Source organism: Hippocampus bargibanti, linkage group LG16 (genome assembly GCF_051943395.1).
Source record: "Hippocampus bargibanti isolate YZ-2025 linkage group LG16, ASM5194339v1, whole genome shotgun sequence".
NCBI lineage: Eukaryota > Metazoa > Chordata > Actinopteri > Syngnathiformes > Syngnathidae > Hippocampus > Hippocampus bargibanti.
In genome coordinates, this window is record NC_142749.1 from 11,673,126 (window position 1) to 11,693,495 (window position 20,370).

Sequence of the window (20,370 nt, forward strand, 5' to 3'; positions counted from 1 at the left end):
TTTAACTTTTCTATGTGAACCTTCATATTTATGTTTCTTCTTAAAATCCTTTGAAATCTTGTCTCATGGATCACTTTTGGTTTCGTGTCACGTTTTCGATGTGCGAACAAAGTAGGCAGAGAGACACAGAACCAGAGAAATCACCAGAGAGTGAGAGAAGATATCTTCATCTGTTCACCGTCATTAAAGTTTATCTACTTTCGGTTAACAAGGTGCACATAGTACATTATTAATTTGCTTATTTACTTTATGTCTTGTCTCACAGATTGTAGTGATGTCAATTGTTGTTTTAGTTTTCAGTGTTCCACAATAAAAATTTTGGACATCAGTAAGAGGTGTCATTGTTGACTGGGGTAGATACAGTTTGGGATAATCTGAACTGATCTATTCAGCCTATGGATGAGCTCATTCCAGTTAGCTTTAGTAGTGCTAAAGCTACTTTTTCAGCCTCAACAGACTTTGGATCTACCTGTTGGCATCCGTTGGCTCGTTTTAGTAAAAATGGAAGATCAGTGTCGGTTTAGCTTGTCTGCAAATTGATTAACATCAAACTGTTAGCAGTGTCGGAAACCTCCGCTGGCCCTTCATGATGGCTTGTAACCTGCAGGGCACAAGCCTTCTCTCTGTCTCAGTTGTCAGTGTGATAGTGAGTGAAAGAGTGAGGGAGAGAGAGAGCGAGAGAGATTGTTCGATGGCTGCAGGCGCTTTGCGATAGACTGGCTGCAGCTGGGGTACGAACAGCTGGCTAATAATTTTCCTCATGAGAAAGGGCACACCATAGTTTATTGCGAGGGCAGCCGACATCTGTGTGTTTTGCACTGGCGCTAATGACAGAGAGAGAAAGACGCGAGACTGTTGGTGTTTATTATTTTGTTGCAGTCGGCGCCAGCGAGTACCTGGAGCATCTGGATGGGGGGGGGGGGGGACCAAGTCTGGGCAATAAGAAATAATGTTCGGTGACCCCTACAGCGCAGCCATAACTGTTCAGATGTATTTTTCTGCTGATGCAGGCATCGAATTTGTGGGCAATACAGGACTTGTGGGTGCGCCAGAGCATAGTTTACATTTTATTAGCCTGACCTGGACAATAACCCCTTATACCAAGGTCCATCCTTTTGTGGCTGGTTAATCCGGGTAATACTGATTTGGTCAGAAGCACAAAACCTATTTTACATTTCCATACATAGTGCTTGAAATTAGAGGTTACCCATTCACCGGTTTCGTTACACGCCGCATTATTTGCAAACATGACATTTTGTGGAGTTTTAATCGATCCGTGCTCTCTACTGTGGCAAACTGATGTATCAGTATCAGCCGACCTTGACATGGCAGCAAAAGGGTAATGCATTAGCTGGTTAATCACGTCCTGATTGCACTTTGAAATCACATTGTTTCAAGGCTTTGGCGCGTTGATGATATTTCACAAAAATCAAGCATAAATTTGACGCTAGCTTGCAATTTTCCTGGTCGTTAGAGACTTCAATCCTGATCCGTTCACTTCACACAAAATGACCACTTTCCAAAAACGGAGTTCTTCTTCAAACCCTAGAAATTATTATTATTTCAATGTTCCTTTTATCATTTCAAATACTTTTTTTATTTTATTTATTTACTTGTTTATTTTGCTAATAATAATACATTTCATTTATAAGCACCTTTCAAAACTCTCAAGGACACACAGGACGACAGTCACAGGATGTTTTTTCTCGGGGTGAGCAGTGGCAGCAAACACGCATTAATTTCCTTTCCTGTTGATACATTGAAATCACTTTAGGAGAAAAATTAATACAGGTGGGTTTTCTACAATGAATGTTGATTAGGTTGGCCCAGTAGTCGAGTATTAGCATGCCAACTTCACAGTGCAGAGGTCGTCAGTTCAAAACCCGGTCCTGTGTGGAGTTTGTATGTTCTCCCTTAACGCACGTGGGTTTTCTCTGGGTACTCCCACAGTCCAAAAACATATATGGCAGGCTGATTGAACAATCTAAATTGTTCTTAGGTGTGAGTGTGGGAGTAAATGGTTGTTCGTCTCTGTGTGTCCTGCGATTGGCCCGCAACCAATTCAGGGTGCCCCCCGCCTCATGCCCGAAGACGGCTAAGAAAGGCTCTAGCACCCCCAATAGCCCTAATGAGGATTTAAGCAGTCCGGAAAATGTATGGATGAATGCGTTTTTATGAGAGGAAATGTTGGCGCAGCTCACACTTTGGCGGAGTGTTTTCAGTTGAATTCTGTATTCAGTCTTTGTAACAGCACTGAAACTGGGAAAGAAGCTGCAAAGTGAGCAGCGAAACCCCTGACATGGAGCTCTCACGATCTAATGTTTTCTCTTATTCATGACCATCACCACCAAGGGGTCCAATTTACACCCGGCGGACCAGCAGTGAACGTAATGATGGAGCTTTACGTGCTGCTGTGATCTCCCGGTCTTTCACAAGTATCCGACATCGCCCACATTTTCAGCTCCAAGCCGATTCATCTCCTGCTAACAATCATCTAAAGTGCTAATTTCTTCTGTAACAAGACCACAATGACAACAGATCAGGACAGTTAAGGCATCCTCTGCGAGGGTCTGTCGTTCATTAAATGAGCTTATCATCCATCACTGAAATGACATTTCTTTTAAGTCAGACGCAGTTGAAAGAAGAATAATTTTTGCTGACCTAACCCATGCAAAAATAATGACAGCAGCATAAACCTGCCATTGAAATATTATTGTTGTTTTCTCTCTTTTATTTTTATTCTTCTCACCAAGGATCACGGTTTCTTAGATCTAATGTCATCTACGGAAAGCATCAGAAATTAGATCTTTATTGTCAGTTATAGCAGGAAAGTTTCATGTGGAACAGAAACATGCAACCTGGCATGAAACTCCAGGATTGCTGACCAGATGAGAGGAATCAAATTTTAAAAAGAGTCACATGAGGATATCAGATTGTCATTTTGCTGGCGGAGAGGTCGCAAATCGTTAGATACGCGCGGCAGCAGGGACCTGAGGCTCTGGCTGGCTAATCGAATATGAGGCTGCTAACAGGCCAGCCTATAAACGCTTGGGGATATAAGAGGTGACAGTGTATGTAAATGTGAAGGTTTGACTGAAAGATGGGAAGCTTGCTAATGACCAAAGTTAGGCCTTTGCTTCTTGCCAGGGTCAATGGTACTTAGCCGGAATGTTACCTCATCACTCTGGTGACATGACAAATGGCGGATGATGAACAAGTTCGGATGTAGTGGCCATTGTATATCTTACCTCCTGGTTGTTTAAATATAAAAGGAAAATAAGAAAAAACAATGTCGCATTTTTATATTTGACAGACTTGTCCATTGCTAATTGCAAAACTCCATCATGCAATTCATTCAACGGTTGTTTTTTCTCCTTTGTTTCTGTTTATCTTCCACCTCATCTTGTCTAAAAACAGCCACTTGTTTTTTAGCCATTTGTTTTTTTGTCCTTTTTTCACACACTGAGCCGAGATGGGATTCAAAGCCGTTATGTAAGTGTTGGCGTGTTAAAATTTAAAGCTCGCCCTCCTTCCCTCGTTGATACCGCACGTCGCCTGCGCCTCATTTTCACTACTAATACAACATACTATGACCTCTGATGTCTGACAATGACACAACAGATTGGACTTCACAATCGCTATCAAGACATTTAATAGACGTATGGATAGACGGGTGAAGTTTACAAGCCTTAAAGTACCCGAAATGGGCCTTGGTTTATCATCTCCTGTACCATGTTAATCATATTTCAGATACTGTAGCGCTTCCCTTTCCTTTTAGATGCTGCAGTTTTGTGAAATGAGTGTCTTTGATGAATGATGAAGCTGTTGTCGTTGCAACCCATCTTTTTATAACTCCTCTCCCTCTATGCTAAAGTCCAACTATTCCAGTGTAACATTCAGAAAATATTGCTTCAAAGAAATAGAGATAGCTGCACTTGCGAGCACCTTTGCATGGAAGCAGGTTAATCCACTTAGTAAACACAGTCAGAGCGTCGGTGACTTCAAACTGAATGTCATGGTGTCCTTTTGTAAAAGTTCATGGTCCTAAACCACCGTCAATTTGCTACTATAACTTTGATACTCATTATACAATAGCATGCCGATGTCAATCTAAAGCTTCTGGAGAAACTGTTGACGTGCCAATGAAAAGTAAATTCTGGAACAGGAGCACAGGTGAATAATCTGGTAACACAATTTTAGTCCATCTTAACTCATTCACTGCCATTCACAAATTTATTCAGAATTGAAAATATGACATATCATTCAGTTGTTTTTTTTTTTGCTGGAGTGCCTATAAAGCGCTGGTCAGACTTTTTGGCAATGTTTTCCCTTCCATATGGGGAAAGCATTTTCCTTTTTTCCATGTTAGTGCTTTGTTCCAGTTTCAGCTGTTGTTAGAGCGCTATATAAACCAATATGTATGTATTGCATTGTATTTTGAACAGCCGTCCTCATTTCAAGATCATATAACTCCAGACCCATATAATTTCGGAATTAACTCTTTTTTTCTGATGAAAGAAGAGAGTTGCATTTAATGTTTATGTAGTCCTAAAACTCAATATTCTGTGAGTCCTGATTTGGGTGACAATGACAAAAACACTAGCACTGGATTGGACACATTTTTGCACGTCTGGCAGTGAATGAGTTAAAACTGTGCGATTGTAAAAAATAACAATTATATTGCACCACTGTGATTTCAATTAGGGATTGGAATTATAATCATTGTTGAGAATGTGGTCAATTCTGTGGCTGGGTTATGAAGTGTCTGGAAGTCACTGGGTTCAAATGAGAGAGCACCAATGTAAGCGCGCCTAATTCCGCCATAACAAGAACAAGTTACTTCAAAACAACACCACCATTGGTAGCACTATTACGGCCTCTAAAATGTATCACCGCGGTCGAGTAAAATGATTTTTGGCAGTTGGCCATCAGTTGCTAAAACGTCCCAAATAAATAAGAGAGCCTTCAAGACATTAGCATCAATCAATTGCAATTTTATTGGAACAGGGAAAAAGGTCCTTATTTGAAAAAAAATAGCGCTTCACTCCACTTGCTCTGCGTTTGTCTTCACAAGACACAAACCTCTTTACTAATGCATGTGGAGCAAAACAGTCATCCATTTAAGTAGTGTTACCGTGCACCCTTTGGTTCCGCAAACCATCAATTATACATATCAGGAAAGGTGATTTGGGTATTGCTTGAAAGAAAAGTTGCTCCTTGTAAATCAACTTGAGTGTAACGTGACCAGTGCGGCATATAGGCATAGGTGGGAGGAGGGTGGTGGTGGTGGTTATGTGTGTCAAGGGGGATGATGGCATGCGGCGTAAATTGCTATTTAACTAGACAAAAAGACGATACGGGCTGAGTCATTTATCCCGCCCCTTGCATGCGTCACCAGCAGAGAGGAAGAAAGATAGAGAGACAGTGACGAGTGCGGGTAACTGGAGGAAGGGATTAAGAGCGAGTTGCTACAATCGCAGTGTCGTCTAGCTGTGGCTAATGAATTGTTTTGGCACTCTTGAACCTCTTTTCTCTTAATAAACGCAGGATGATCTGCATCTGATTAAAGAGATCCAGTATTTTCCCCTAGTCATTCTTTTAGTCTTATAGATTATTATTATGATGTAGATATTGATGAGTGAGCTCACATTGTTTTTTTTTCTTATGTTTTTAATACTTTTTGATTGCTAACGGGATTGACATATCTCTCTGACATGCACTCTAGTGTGATTTTATTGCCAGGTTTTATATCCAATCAGGACTACAATGTCTCTGTAACTGTAAAATAAACAATTGCCGTGTTTTATTGCTTTGCCGTTTTTTTTGTAACCACTTTTCTTGATTAAACAAGAAGCAGTCGGTAAGCGACCTTGCCTATGCATTTATTCCCGAATTTAGTCAGGAATTGAAAAGTGTGACGTTGAGCACCGTTCCCAAATTTGTTCGGGTTTGGGTTTTTATTGCGGGGGGTGCCCATAAAGCACTTGTCAGACCTCTGGTAATGTTTTCCCCTTCGACAAGGAGCAGCATTTGGCCTTTGTCCATGTTAGCGCTTTGTTACAGCTTCAGTTGTTAAAGCGCTATATAAATCAATATAAATGTATTGTATTTTATACAGCCGCCCCCATTTCAAACTCAGATAACTCCAGATCCATATAATTTAGGAATCAACTGTATTTTTCTGATAAAAGAAGACAGTCCAAGGTTTCTTATGCTGAATTGAATGGTTATGTAGTCCTAAATCTCAATATTCTATGGGTCCTGGAATTTGAGTGAAAATGGCAAAAACCCTGACACATTCTACTCATGCATTACTTATCACTACATTAATAAAAAAAGAAAAATGTCACCTGCACTTGTTTTTCACATAATATCCGTCGTTGAAAGATTTTGGTTTGAATGTTCTGAATTCCTGTTCCAAAGCCATCATCCAAGTGTGTGTGTGTGTGTGCGTGTGTGTGTCAATCAAAGTCTTATCTGATGTCCTGACCACAAAAATCAACAAATTCTTTTCTCGTATGATGTACCGTATTTTCCTGTGCGTAAGGTGCACCGGAGTATAAGGCGCACCCCTAATGAATGGTGTACTTTCAAACTTTTCCTCGGCTCACCGGCGTATATTGCATACCTTCAATTATGGACAAAAGTTTTTCAAATACAGTAAAGTCTCGTTATATCGATATTCAAGGGAGTCCGAAAAAATATCGATATAACCGGGACTATCGATATATCCGACCCTGTTTGCATGTAATTTTCTCCGTGCGTGCATAGAAATAGTATCGATATAACCGGGACTATCGATATATCCGATATCGATATAACGAGACTTTACTGTAAAATATATTAATATATCAAAGTTTTCCATATATAAGGCACACCATATTATCAGGCACGACAGTAGAGCCTGGGTTTACGCACTACTTCTTCTATGGGCTGGAAACGGAGTCGTGGCTGCTGTCAGTAGTTGCGAGACCTGTTGGTGCTTAATATTACTTCACATAAAAGGCGCACCTGCGTATAAGGGTTATCTTTTGAAGAAAATGAAGGCTTTTATACACCGGAAAATACAGTATTTAAATAATATAATGTCTTGCATTTGGTTCAACAAACACATGGCAAATTGAGGTGCCTGTCTCCATTTGTGGCTGTCATGGCCTAAAGATAGAACCATGCTATACTTGGTCATACAATAAGAAGGGTAAAAAAATCATTTCCGTTTCCATTTCGCTCGTCTTCTTAAGCTTGTTCCTTGCATAACGGCCCCCCAAAGTAGATTCCCCTCCCCTCCATCAACAAATCATCTGTAAACTGTGAAGCTTCATCACCGCGACAGGCCAACTGATGTGTCTCGGGGCTTTGTCCACTCAAGCTGAATCACACAGGCGGACAAACGCAGACAACAAAGAATGCACGGCACACGGCTTCCGGAAGGTCATGCTAAGAATAGGTTTCTATACATCACGTGCAGACAAACAAGACTCATTGAAACGTGCATGATCGTACGTGTAAACATTTGAAGCACGTTTGCACACAGTGGGTTTTGCGATTCGATCGTGATGCTTAAATGAAAAAAAAGAACTTCATGACTCATTACGAAAAAGAGCGAGAATATCCAGTGAACGAGACACAATCAGTTGGGAGATGACACGGCTCGCCTTGATGCTTGAACGGAAAAGCCTTCAGGGCATCCATCTAAGATTTTTTTTTTTTCGCTAATTTGTGCAGGAACTATGACTCAAAGACATGGCAAAACCTCACTCTGGATCTGAGCATTTGAAGCGGAACATGAAAGCACTGTAAATAACATTCCGCCATTTAGTAATTTATTAACTCATTCACTTCCATTCACAAATTTATTCGGGAATTGAAAATATGACGAAGTGCGCCATTCCCGAATTGGTTCGGGTTTTGTTTTTTCATGCTTGGGTACCGATAAAGGGCTGGCCGTGGCAATGTTTTTTTCTTTTCCACAAGGGGGCAGCATTTCCCTGTTTTAATGCTTTGTTCCAGCTTCAGCTGTTGTTTAACACTATATAAAACAATATAGATGTATTGCATTGTATTTTGGACAGCCACCCTCATTTCAAGCTCATATAACTCCAGACCCATTTAATTTAGGAATTAACTCTTATTTTTTTTTAAGAAAAAAGAGAGTCTAAGGTTTGTAATGCTGTACTGAATGTGGATGTATTAATATTCGGTGGGTCCTGGAATTTAAGTGAAAATGACAAAAACCCTGGCACTGAAGTGGACACATTTTTGCACGTCTGGCAGTGAATGAGTTCATATCTATAATGTGTTTGTCATCTTTTTTTTTCCTCCACATCAGTCGCTTGAGTTTAAACTGTGCTTTTGAACATGTGTGGAGATATCGGACGACAACAATTTTGCGCACACTCAAACCTGCCACGCGAAAATAAAATCCATCATAATATTTTTCCCTTGGAACCGTTGCGGTGTGTCAGTGAATGTGTGTGTGCGCGTGTGTGTGTGTGTGTGTGTGTGTGTGTGTGTGTGTGTGTGTGTGTGTGTGTGTGTGTGTGTGTGTGTGTGTGTGTGTGTGTGTGCGTGCGTGTGTGTGTGTGTGCGTGTGTGTGTGTGTGTGGATAAATGCCGGAAAAGGCTCGCAGGCAGCGCAGGGAGTCCTGATGCAAAGTGACATGTTGCCAGACCACGTCTTTGGACACTGGCTGAGCAGGGCAAGTGCCGAATCCAATAAAAGCAGACACCACCTTCATTAAAAGCTACGGCAACAGCAGCAGATGGTCTGTCAATCCCCAAAAGCATCCATTTCATCATAAAATCATTTTATCTTTTTTAAAGCAGGCTTCGGTCGTCACATTTTTTAAGAACCAACCTGATCGCAGTTTGGTCGCTCTTTCCCCCTAAAAAAAATGAGACTGAATGACATCCTCTGGGCTAAAGTCGCTTCACCTGCCTGCTTGTCTGCTTGCATTAACGTTACTTCCACTTGCCTTGACTGCCTCATTCTCACATCGCAAAAGTCCAAATAGGAATAATCTTCAAACTTTTAACTTTTCCTTGAATACTCCTCTAGAAAAAAAAAACAAAATCAAAACAGATTTAGCCTTCTTTCCATAAACAACCTATTTTCATCTCATTTATGCAACTCTCACCAAGTGCACAGGGTGCACTCGGTGGCCAGGCTCTCTCTTAAAAGACCACTCGTTGAGGCAGATGTTGTGCTCGCCCAACTGGCAGCGGGTCAGAAACCCAAAGTGACTGCAAAATGACACAAGGGGTCTCTCAACCGCAGTCAAGGTTCTCGGCGCTGACAAGAGAGCAGATGGCGGGTTGCCTGTTGGCGGAAATAACAAACCAGATCTGAGAGGCATGCTACAAAGTCTTCATCACATGTAATCCGCTGACACAGATTGCCTTTTTAGGACGCTTGGAAATATTTGCGATTAAATGCAAAAGTTTCAAATGCACGTTAAAAGAGAAAAAATGGCAGCTCTTATAGTTCAAGCATACTCCGTTGTCTCTCCATACCTATCAATGTGGATGCAAGTGGTCGATTGAGGATTTGCATGCTTTTGCTTGTCGCCATATATGTAGCACTGGTTCTGTCTGAAAGGCCTGGTGGCAATCAACCCCTTAGCCAACACTCCAAAATAAAAGATTGATGCTCCACATAAGAGGGCTGCTCCACTCAACTCGTATCATATGAAGCACATGAAACTCCCGGACCAATTCAGAAGCTACAGTTTGTGGCCTTTATTTTCTCAATTCCATATTTAGTCACTAATTGAGAGGGTTTAACACACACTGTATTTGCCCCAAATAGTATATGATTGTTTTTTAAAAAGTATTTATTTAGTTATGTATGTATGTATGGATGGATGTATTGGTGTTGTTATGTTTGTGTGTGTATTTATTAGTGTGTCTTTATGTGTTTGTATTTTGTATATTTATTTATTTGTGTGTTTATTTTTTGTGTATTTATGCATTCATGCATTTATTTGTGTGTTTTTATTTTTGTGTATTCATTTGTTTTTTTGAGTATTTATTTATTTGTGTTCATTTATTTATCAGTTTGTCTATTTATTTATTGGTTTACGTTTTGTGTATTTATTTGTTTGCATTTATTTTATTTATTAAATAATTGGATAATTAATATTTTTTTTTGGTTTATATATTTAATTATTTATTTCATGTATTTGTGAATTTATTGTAGTGTGTTTATATGTGTGTTTATGTATATACATGTTTGTTTATTTATTTATTTATTTTGTCAGGAAAAAACAACAAACCACTAAAAATCATATTTTAATCATTGAATAGCAAACAATGGACACACATTGTTGATGTGGGCCAGTTGATTTGATCAAATGTTCATGTCAGATAATTCGCAAAAGGATGAATGATGCACGCAATTCTGCACACCTCTTGTTCACTTCAGATTAAATATTTTGTTCATGAATGTCATGAGAAAATCCAATCCGGGCTGAACATGTTCTACAAACACACTCCAGGCAAATAACGAAACAAAAGCAGCTCACCTGAATGTTTCTCAAATGTGCCCATAATATTTTCTTTTCTCTGAACAGTTTTCATAGCACAAAATGAGACTTGGGTAAATATACAAGAAAGGGTTGATCAAAACTGGTCTTACCTGAGACAGTCCGAACAATTTCCGAGGTGTTTCTCAGGCCCACAAAGGAGAACTGGTAAAGTCTCCAAGAGCGAATGTCTCCAACTTCAACCGAGCTCCTCTTCCACTTGTATACAATCTCCTCCTTGGGGTAGCCGTCTATGCGGGAGGGAGACGTGAAAGAGGACGAGAAGCACAGGGGGATTAGCCGAGGCCAACTGTAACATCTCATCCCTTGAAGGAGTTCCCTCTGTGGAGTTGCTCACTCTTGCAACTCGAAATATAGCCACAGTGCCCATGACCTGTTTTATCACAGGAAAGTCTGCACTTTTTCATTCTTAAAAAAAAGATTACGTAAGGGCTCTCCTTGTCACATTTCTTTGTAGATCCAAGGTTAATTAAAATAACATTTACAATGGGGGAAGGGGTAACGATTCTCTTCAGGTTCGCATGAGAGGCTCCCCTCAGGCTGCTGGTGGTTTTCGGTCCAGCATATTTGTACTTGTCGAAATAGCTTTATGGGTTCGGTGCTTTCAGGCGTGCAGTGAGGCTGTGTGATGCGCGGATGTGCCTGCTTGCCACATTAAAGCCAGCCTCGCAGGGGTTTTGCTCCTAAGATGGCTACGATGATTGATTTTCTTGGAAACAAGGGACTTTTTATAACTTGACTGTTGTCAAAAATTCCAATGGTGGAACTGAGTTTTTATGTATGTGTGTGTATAATAATAATAATAACAATAATACATTTTATTTCAAGCGCCTTTCAAAACACCCAAGGACACTTTACAATAAAAACAATAAAACAAAACACATAACAATAAAACCATAAGTAAAATGCTACATAATAAAATAGCAGATAGAACTATACATTGAAAGCAATTTTAAACAAGTGGGTTTTGAGGTGAGCCTTGAAAATGGGGAGGGAGTCAATATTACGGATGTTGGGTGGAAGAGAATTCCAGAGTTTGGGAGCAGAGCGGCTGAAAGCTCTGCATCCCATCGTGGTGAGACGGGCAGAGGGCACATAGAGGTGAAGGGAGGATGAGGATCTGAGGGACCGAGAGGGAACAGAGATTTGAAGCAGGTCAGAAAGATAGGGAGGGGCAAGGTTATGGATGGCTTTGAATATAAACAGAAGTATTTTGAATTTGATACGATGTTTAACAAGTAGCCAGTGGAGTTGCTGGAGGACAGGGGTGATGTGGTGAAAGGAGGGGGTTCTAGTGATGATCCGGGCTGAAGAATTTTGGACGAGTTGGAGTTTATGGAGAAATTTCTGATTGATACCGAAGAGAAGTGCGTTGCAATAATCGATGCGGGAGGTGACGAGACTGTGGATAAGGATAGCAGTGGTGTGAGGGGTGAGTGAGGGACGGAGACGGTTAATATTACGGAGGTGGAAATAAGCAGACCGAGTTATGTTATTTATGTTATAACAATATGTTATTTATAAAAGATAGTGAGCTATCGATGATGACACCCAGGCTCTTGACCTGAGGGGAGGGGGACACGGTTGAACTGTCAATGGTGAGAGAAAAACTGTTAGTTTTGTGGAGGGTGGATTTGGTACCGACAAGGAGAAGTTCGGTTTGTTCACTGTTAAGCTTGAGAAAGTTATCGGAAAGCCAGGATTTAATTTCTGAGAGGCAAAGTGAGAGGGATGAAGGTGGAAGAGAGGCGTCGGGTTTGCTGGAGAGGTAGAGTTGGGTGTCATCCGCGAAGCAGTGAAAGTGAATGCCAAACTTACGGAAAATATTGCCAAGAGGAAGTAGGTAGATAATAAAGAGAAGTGGCCCCAGGACCGACCCTTGAGGCACACCAGAGGACACAGGAGAGGACCGTGAGGTGAACGAGTTGATTTGGATGAATTGTCAGCGATCAGAGAGATAGGAATGAAACCAGCGGAGTGGGGTATGTGTGATGCCTAGGGTGGAAAGTCTGTCGAGCAGGATAGGGTGGGAAATGGTGTCAAAGGCTGAGGTCAGGTCGAGAAGGATGAGGATGGAGAGTGAACCGGCATCGGCTGCCATAAAAAGATCATTTGTGATTTTTATGAGATGCATGCATATTTACAGTGTTGGTGGGCTGTGCATAAATTACACAGGCCTGTACTAACTAGTTACCGATTAGCTTAGCATGGCAGCACACAGAGGCTAAAATCTGATTGGCCAAGATGTACACGAAAAAAATCCCATGTAGCGCAGTGACTGTTGGGAGGGAGTAAGCGAGCACAATTTCATGCGATGTGTTCAAATTTAGTTTGCAAATGTAGGTCAGTTATAGTGTCCAGTCCAGCACAGGAGGACTTCTTGGCACTGACCAGCCCACAACAAAGTGAAGTGCGTTTGTGCCAAAAAAAAATATGTTTGAAGGATCTACTGGCTTCATCCTATCGGAATGAAATGCGCTTTGCTTCCATATTTAGGCATACGCTAGTTTCTCTTGTCTCTTGTCTTGTTTTTTTTTTTTAGATATTTACAAAGCATTTTTTCGCGGGAGACCGATCCCATGGCGGTTCTCTCTGTTGATCCGTAGAGACCTCATTACCATAACGTTACCCCGCTTTCACTCTTCCCGTGTGGCCAGTGAATCGTTTCAACTTGTGGCCCATTTGAAAATTTCCTCAGCAAATTCATGTTTGGGAAATGTTTTTCATTTTTTGGTTCCTAAAAATGTTTTATTCAATGAATTCACTGTTTGCAAACACGCACTATGAAAGCCGAGACGTTCCGGTTACGACTTTAATTGACACTATATTTTAGTCTGGATGCATGAGGAACCCAAAACGATTTTGGAGGGTGAAAACACAGTCCACATAAACTCCACATAAATAGATGCATCAATAGAATGATTGATTAAATGATTGTTTGCAACACACTGACCCAAAGTATTGACTAGCTTAAGCACAAATCAATTATGGACCGACAATGCCATTTGACTGTCATGGCTGGACAGCTCTGGGGCGATTGTGCTTTTTTGCACCTCTCATGGGCAGCATTTTCACAATATAGAGCTCCGATGCATATGTGAAACTGTCGCGGCTAGGAATTGAAGCGGATTTACGTGGGGAAAGGATATGTGAGACAATGGATGCTACAGCTTCATGTTTGGTTTCAACATTTAGCTTGTTGCAGACGTGCACATTTCACCATGACGTCACTTATCCACTGGTGAAAAGTACGCTGTGATCCTCAAAGTGGCTGCAGAAAGTGTTTAGGATTGAATGGCTAGCGATTATTTGTTATTTAGGTTTTTTTTTTACTTCAAGATGACGCCGTGAGAGTGGCTGCCTTTACAACAGGTTCTGTATTTTGTTTTTCTACTTATTCCTTTCCCTTCCTCTTACTTTCATCACTTTGCTGCTGTGAAATGTAAATGTCTCCACTGTGAGATGAATAAAGGCTAATCCAATCCAATCCAATCAAAAATGTATGCAAATAACGCCCCCGTTAGCTACAGTCGTTTACACAAAATGCAAGATTTATTTACTCATAAATGATTAATTTCACCATTGCACAGGTGAAAACTGCACGTTGCACCTCTTAAATTGACCTTTTGTTGTGCAGTGCCAGCCTATTCTATGTCCACACTTACAGCTTGAAAACTCCAAAGGACATGAGTGCTCATCCATTGGGAAGTTGTTCAATTTCAACTGGCATTCGGCATCGATGGTCAACCTGCAGAAACAAACCTGGTTTAAAAAAATCTAATAAAAATAAGAAAAAACTCCCACAGCACAGTCCCAGTACAGGAGTTGTCACGGTTATTTATCAAAACAAATAGATGTTGATCATCACTGCCGCACACCTGTCCTATCACAACACTTTTCACACTTGAGGGACCTTGAAATCATTAGTCATTAAACGTCCTGTTAATAAGGGAATGACCTCAAGTGACTTTGCCCATCCGCGGCGGGATGCTTATTGTCGTGTATCATTGTCGCGCGCAGCACAGCGGTCATCCTAATTAACTAGCGCCTGCATAACGAGTTACTCCAAATTAATGAAGTGGCAAGCCAGTGTTCTGCATAGAAGAACATCAATCATGACTTGATTGAGTCCGATGGACTTTTTTTTGTTTTATCCCTTGAGATGTTTGGTGGCGTCTGTAGAAAGCATCTGCTATATTTATGACAAGAAGAAAAGATGCAATATGCTTGATCAATGTCATTTTTTTGTATTTATTTTCAAACCGCCATTCTCATTCTTTTTGAGTGAGGCTTGTATTGAAACACATTTTTGACTTCCCACCTTAGCGTGTAGAGGATTCGCCCGTCGTTCCAAATCCGGAGCATGCGATTGGGTGTTGTGATCCAGTGGGCGTCAGCCTTCTTGGAGTTGCGAAAAAACGTGTCGGGAATCCAAATCTTCCCAACCATGTTGCTGTTGAGACGCAGAACCTTCATCGTGCTGTTGAATTTTAGCCTTCTGTCGTACCAGGTCTGGGCAAAAAAGATGTCGATGGTGTATTCCTGGAAAAAAACAAAATAAAATAAATGGTGAACTGTCTCAAAAAACACTCATAATATATTGACTTAACTGACAACATACAATACTTTTGGTTTCTTATCTGCCTGAATGGATCAGTGGATCATTTTTTTCTCACATCAATCGATCTTTTTTTTTTTTAATCCCCAATACTGAAGAGAAACATTTTGTCGCCCTCAACCTTAAAACGAACGGGCCAATGATCAACTAATAGCTCTCATTTTTTATGAGGGCTCAAGTACTCTCAAACCTCATTACAGGCTCCACCAAAATCTCCTGTCTTCTTTTCAGTCCCTTTGAGAGCAAGCAAAGAAAGTCAGACAAATGAAAATCCAGATGACAGAAGCCGGGGCGTAATGGAGAAATAAAAGTGGAGGAGGCTCATTGAAATGGAACTATCGCTCTTTTCTCACTGACTTAGTTACTCACGGCAGTTGAGCCCCGGTGTTTCAAGTAAAGTAGAGAAGGAGAGAAATAAGCGGAGGAAGGACCCTGGTGTATGAGAGGCCAGAAACTCAAAGTCAAAAATAAAGCCCAAACCGATTTGAAGAGTTGTAAACAAGTTTCACAGCTAGCTATATTTTCATTTATTTATGTATTTATTTATTTATTTATTTATTTGTCATTCATTTCATCCCCCGATCAAAAATCTTGATCTGAAAAAAAAAACCTGCACTTGCATCGTCGCATGTCAGTGTCCACTTCCCGAGCCTTCTTTCAAAGCCTCCCATCCTTAACCTCGCACATAATCAGATAGCTTGTGTCTTTGCCATATATCCTGTGGATTCACATTGCATAATTAAGAACTTGAATTCATCCACCCCACCCCTGAGACCCCCTCTGATGCCATCTGTCTTTTCACCATGCATCATAATACCTACAAAGCTCCCACATTCGTCACATTACAGTGTGAACAAAAGGGCCCGTGGCTGATTACATATGGATGTGAGGCCATCCATCAACCTTTCGTGTCAGCGCGGCACCTTCACACACACGCACACACACACACACACACACACACACACACACACACACACACACACACACACACACACACACACACACACACACACACAGTTTCACTTATAAACATTTTACCGAAAATGTTGATGTGAAGTTATTGGCACGGAACCAAATAACACAGGAGCATCTATTTCAAATATGAGATATTCACCATATTCATGGATGAGGTGTTATAAGCTGTCTGCGGTGAGAACCACTAAATAGTTCATCCGGTGTGGGGCAAAGGCCTGGTACAGCTGTTTTGCTGGCTGATCGACAGCAAAGCTGTGTTAGCGCGCGACATAAAGATTAGAATAAAAGCCACGAAAGCTCACAGCTGCGATGCTGAGGTGCACTGGAGCAACACGTCGACTGTCTGCCAGCTGTACAGACACCGAAACCACCCCTCATCATTACGCTCTGGCCTCCCCCAAAGCGGAGGAGGGTTGAGCACACATTTTAGTAATTGATATTCTTTCTCGACGAGTGATCAGACAGTTCAATCTTCACGGTGACACATTAAGAGCACATTCCGGGCTACTTACCATATTGATGGCATTCACTGGACCGATGCTGTTGACAAACATGTCTGTGTGGATCACTGTGGGTTTAACTGCAACGACAAGCAGGGTGATTGTTGAAATGAGTAATTACAATTCATTTTGCAACCGTGTTGAAATACAAATGATTTTCACAGTCATCTGGAAGTATGGGCTTGCATTTCATATGTAACAGGGCATATTTAACTCATTCACTGCCATATTGAGACAAGCACCTGTTTTTAATTGCTATTTTGTTCAAGAAGCAGTTATGAATGAAAAGATTGGTCGTTATTTTGCCTTTGGTCTCAACTCATTCGCTGCCATTTCCAAATGTTTTCGGGAATTGAAAAGTGTGATATGGAGCGCCATTCCCAAATGTGTTAGTTTTTTTTTTCTCACAGGTGACGATAAAGCGCTGGCCGGACCTCTGGCCACCTTTTTCTTTCACATGGGTGACACATTTCCCTTTTGTCCATGTTCGCGCTTTGTTACAGTTTCAACTGTTGTTAAAGCGCTATGTACTCAATATGTCTGTATTGTATTGTATTTTGTACAGCCGCCCCCATTTCAAGCTGATATAACTCCAGACCCATATAACTTAGGAATTAACTTTTTTTCTTCTGATGAAAAAAGAGAGTCTAAGGATTCTTATGCTGGATTGAATGTTTATGTAGTCCTGATGCACATTGTCTGGCACTGAATAAGTTAAGAGTATTTGGGAAACATCAGAGAACAGTATTGTTTATGAAAAGTTAACTTCCTGATTTATATCCCCTTTGCAACATGCACTCTGTTCCTTTTTCTGTACCGCCGAGCCCTATGAAGTCGCCATAATGTGAAGTAATGCAGGTCTATGCCTCGGTATACGTGCGCCAAAATGCACTCTTAAGGCGAACGTCTCATAAATTTAAGGGTTGAATGCTGCTTGATCGATTGTAGCAGACACAGTGGAGAAACTCTTGTGAGAAACTGTAGGGAGGACATTTATGAACATATTCATGCGTTATCGGTGGATAAATTCAGGAATGTGTGGGAGACAATCTCATTTTTGCTCTCTTCACCGCTCCATAAAGTTAAACTATGTCTAATTACGCGACTGTCCTGTCTCCCTCACAAAGGATGAAAACAATAATGTATTCTTTCGTAAGATGAGATGTTTGTATTCGGCCTCTCTGAAACCTTTTCATCGATAAGCCACTCTGACTCAGTGAACAGTAATATCCGAAGCACCTTTTTATATCCGATGATGATGATGATGATGATAGTTGTTTCAGTATATAGCAACAAATTATACCTGTCATAATAATTTCATGAATAATTTTGCATAATTTAGGGTAGATCTTTATATCCAATGCTCCAAGTGTGTAACGTATATCAATATCTGATACACTGATACACTTTCCATCTGCTCAGCGCAGTGACACACATGGACACAAGCAGCCTGTTGATTTGTGGTCATGTGAGACATGAGAAAACAAGACATGTCAGCGTCAAATGGATGTCCATATTCCATCAGACAATGTGATTCAGAGCCGCCATACGGTGCTATCGAACTCGTACGGCTGAATGAGCGTGACGTATAAGAGGGTTCAGGTAGAGATATGGGATGGCCTTCTCGGCCGACATGCAGTTTATATTGAGTGCTGCCTGTTGCCATTCATTTTTCATGTCAGTCGCATCGCAAGTGCATCGCAGGACATGCACCATCACGCACCATGCGTCTTCTGTGACATATATGCAGTGGGTTATTTCATGAATGTCCATGAATGTTTCATAAGCACGTAGAGACACAAAATATTGACCACGGGCTGGGATCCCATCAAGCTACATATAATTCTTCAAATCTGCAGAAAACCAATGAAAAGTCTTAAGTGTGCTTTGCTTATTGAAGCTGATCCAACTGGAAGGACAATGTTTGTCCGAAAAAAGAATATTTGCTGACAATTATTAATGTGAGTCATGCCAAAAAAGGAAGACTATGGTCCAATTCGGTATTCATGTCAATCTAGGTCATTCTGATGCATTGTATGGTTGGCGAAGAACATCTTTAGTGTATGGACAATGATTGGCTGTTGGTACAGTAGATTACAGTATAGACAGCTAATTATAATGCTGCGGTATGTGTGAAATTTTGACAGCAGGCGTTGGGCGTCGCGTAAGGTGCGAACGGGAGATCAGAGCCTATTTGAAGACGACGCTCGGTTATGGCGACGGCAGTCGGCCACAAAGAGACTTTTTATTCGTTGCTTGTGGGCTGATGCAACTACTCAAGGCAGATCTGTCATGCTGTTGAATTTAAAAGCAGAGGCGCTTATAAAGTCTGAAAAAAAAGATGATGCCCTTCAGCTATCCGTCACGCTCAAAAGTGTATTTAAAAAAGACTGTCAGGGAACTATACATAAGTTTGTTAATAAAATCAGGCAGGTGAACTTTATATGGGGCCGTGCTGCAAAGGTGCTGACAATGTGCAGAAACATTCCGGCTATTTCAAGGATGAAAGCGAGATGGAGAAAGTTGTTTAACGGAACGCCGAAGCTCAAGTCGCAGATTATAAAAAAACATGATTACAGGGATGCATCCGATAAATTAAAAATAGGGGGCCATTTAGTCCTGTTGCATCTGAAAAACAGGGCTTTATTTAACTAGATTGCCAAAGTATACAAAACTGTTTGAAATAAACCATAAATACATTCATTGGAGCATATTTCTAAATTGCAAATAGCAAATTTCTAAAAATGAACAGCGATTATTTGAGTAATACCGATTTTTCTAATACATCAACAAACAATGATAATTCAACTCTGACAAAGGCAGAAGTATACGACGAAACATGTCAGGTATTTGAACACCTACAATACACTGTAAGAAAAGAATCTGTTTTAAATTAATTATAATTCAAGTCAAATAATGTATTCATACATAAAATAAAGAAACATTTTTTAATTTTCCTTAAGCACTACACAATCAATCTTATGCAATTTTGATATTCGACGGTATTACAGAGAAGACAAAGAGAACAGACTTAGCACAATATTTCTTACTAGTGTCTACTTAAACAAATTTCTTTGCTTTGAAGATTTGCAATGTGCTGCAACAGCCCTGAAATCATTCCCATCAGCCACTAAATTCGAATCATTAACAGCAGTTTGCTGCAACGAATTGTCACTACACTCCACAGACTTATTCAATTGTTTCTTAAAATACAAAAATATGTTAGTTTGCTGACTGTTTTTAATGTCTTTTAGAATTGTATTCATGTTCAAATGCACCATACTGCAACCATTCGCCATGTTCGATGTAAATACTGCAATGCACCATGGGTAAATGAATTTTTGATTATCTCTTTCGGCAATTTCCAGCAGATCAGGAAAAAGCCCGATATATCCTCTATCACGACTTTGGAACGCACCACAACAAATGCAACGTGATTATGGCTCACGATCAGTAAGGCAAGATGACAGCCGACGAAAGTTAACACCACTGAAGGCAAACGAACAGTTTTCAATTGCTGTTGAACTAAATTTGTTTCTTTAGTTATTTTAACAAAATTATCCCATATGTGCCGCAGATCATGTAGCGATATGCGCTAATCATAATAGACTTGCGCCGGTCCTGGTGGAGCAGTGGAGTTACAATGTTGCGACAGTGGTTGTCAAAATGCGTAAATGGCACAAGAGTGCAGTCCAGATACATCCCTGGGATAGCAATTCAAATCACACAATTA

General features: G+C 40.6%; 1 protein-coding gene across 2 annotated transcripts in view; it reads right to left on the reverse strand.

The window, feature by feature from the left end:
• Positions 1-20,370, reverse strand: part of gabrg2 (gamma-aminobutyric acid type A receptor subunit gamma2) — a 42,516-nt gene that overhangs the window by 12,406 nt on the left and 9,740 nt on the right. For both annotated transcript variants that reach the window (XM_089017147.1, XM_089017146.1), the window contains exons 3-6: positions 16,650-16,717; positions 14,866-15,086; positions 14,210-14,292; positions 10,637-10,774 (exon numbers count right to left, since the gene is read on the reverse strand). In XM_089017147.1, the coding sequence (XP_088873273.1) occupies positions 10,637-10,774; positions 14,210-14,292; positions 14,866-15,086; positions 16,650-16,717 (510 nt within the window). The remainder of the gene's footprint in view (positions 1-10,636; positions 10,775-14,209; positions 14,293-14,865; positions 15,087-16,649; positions 16,718-20,370) is intronic.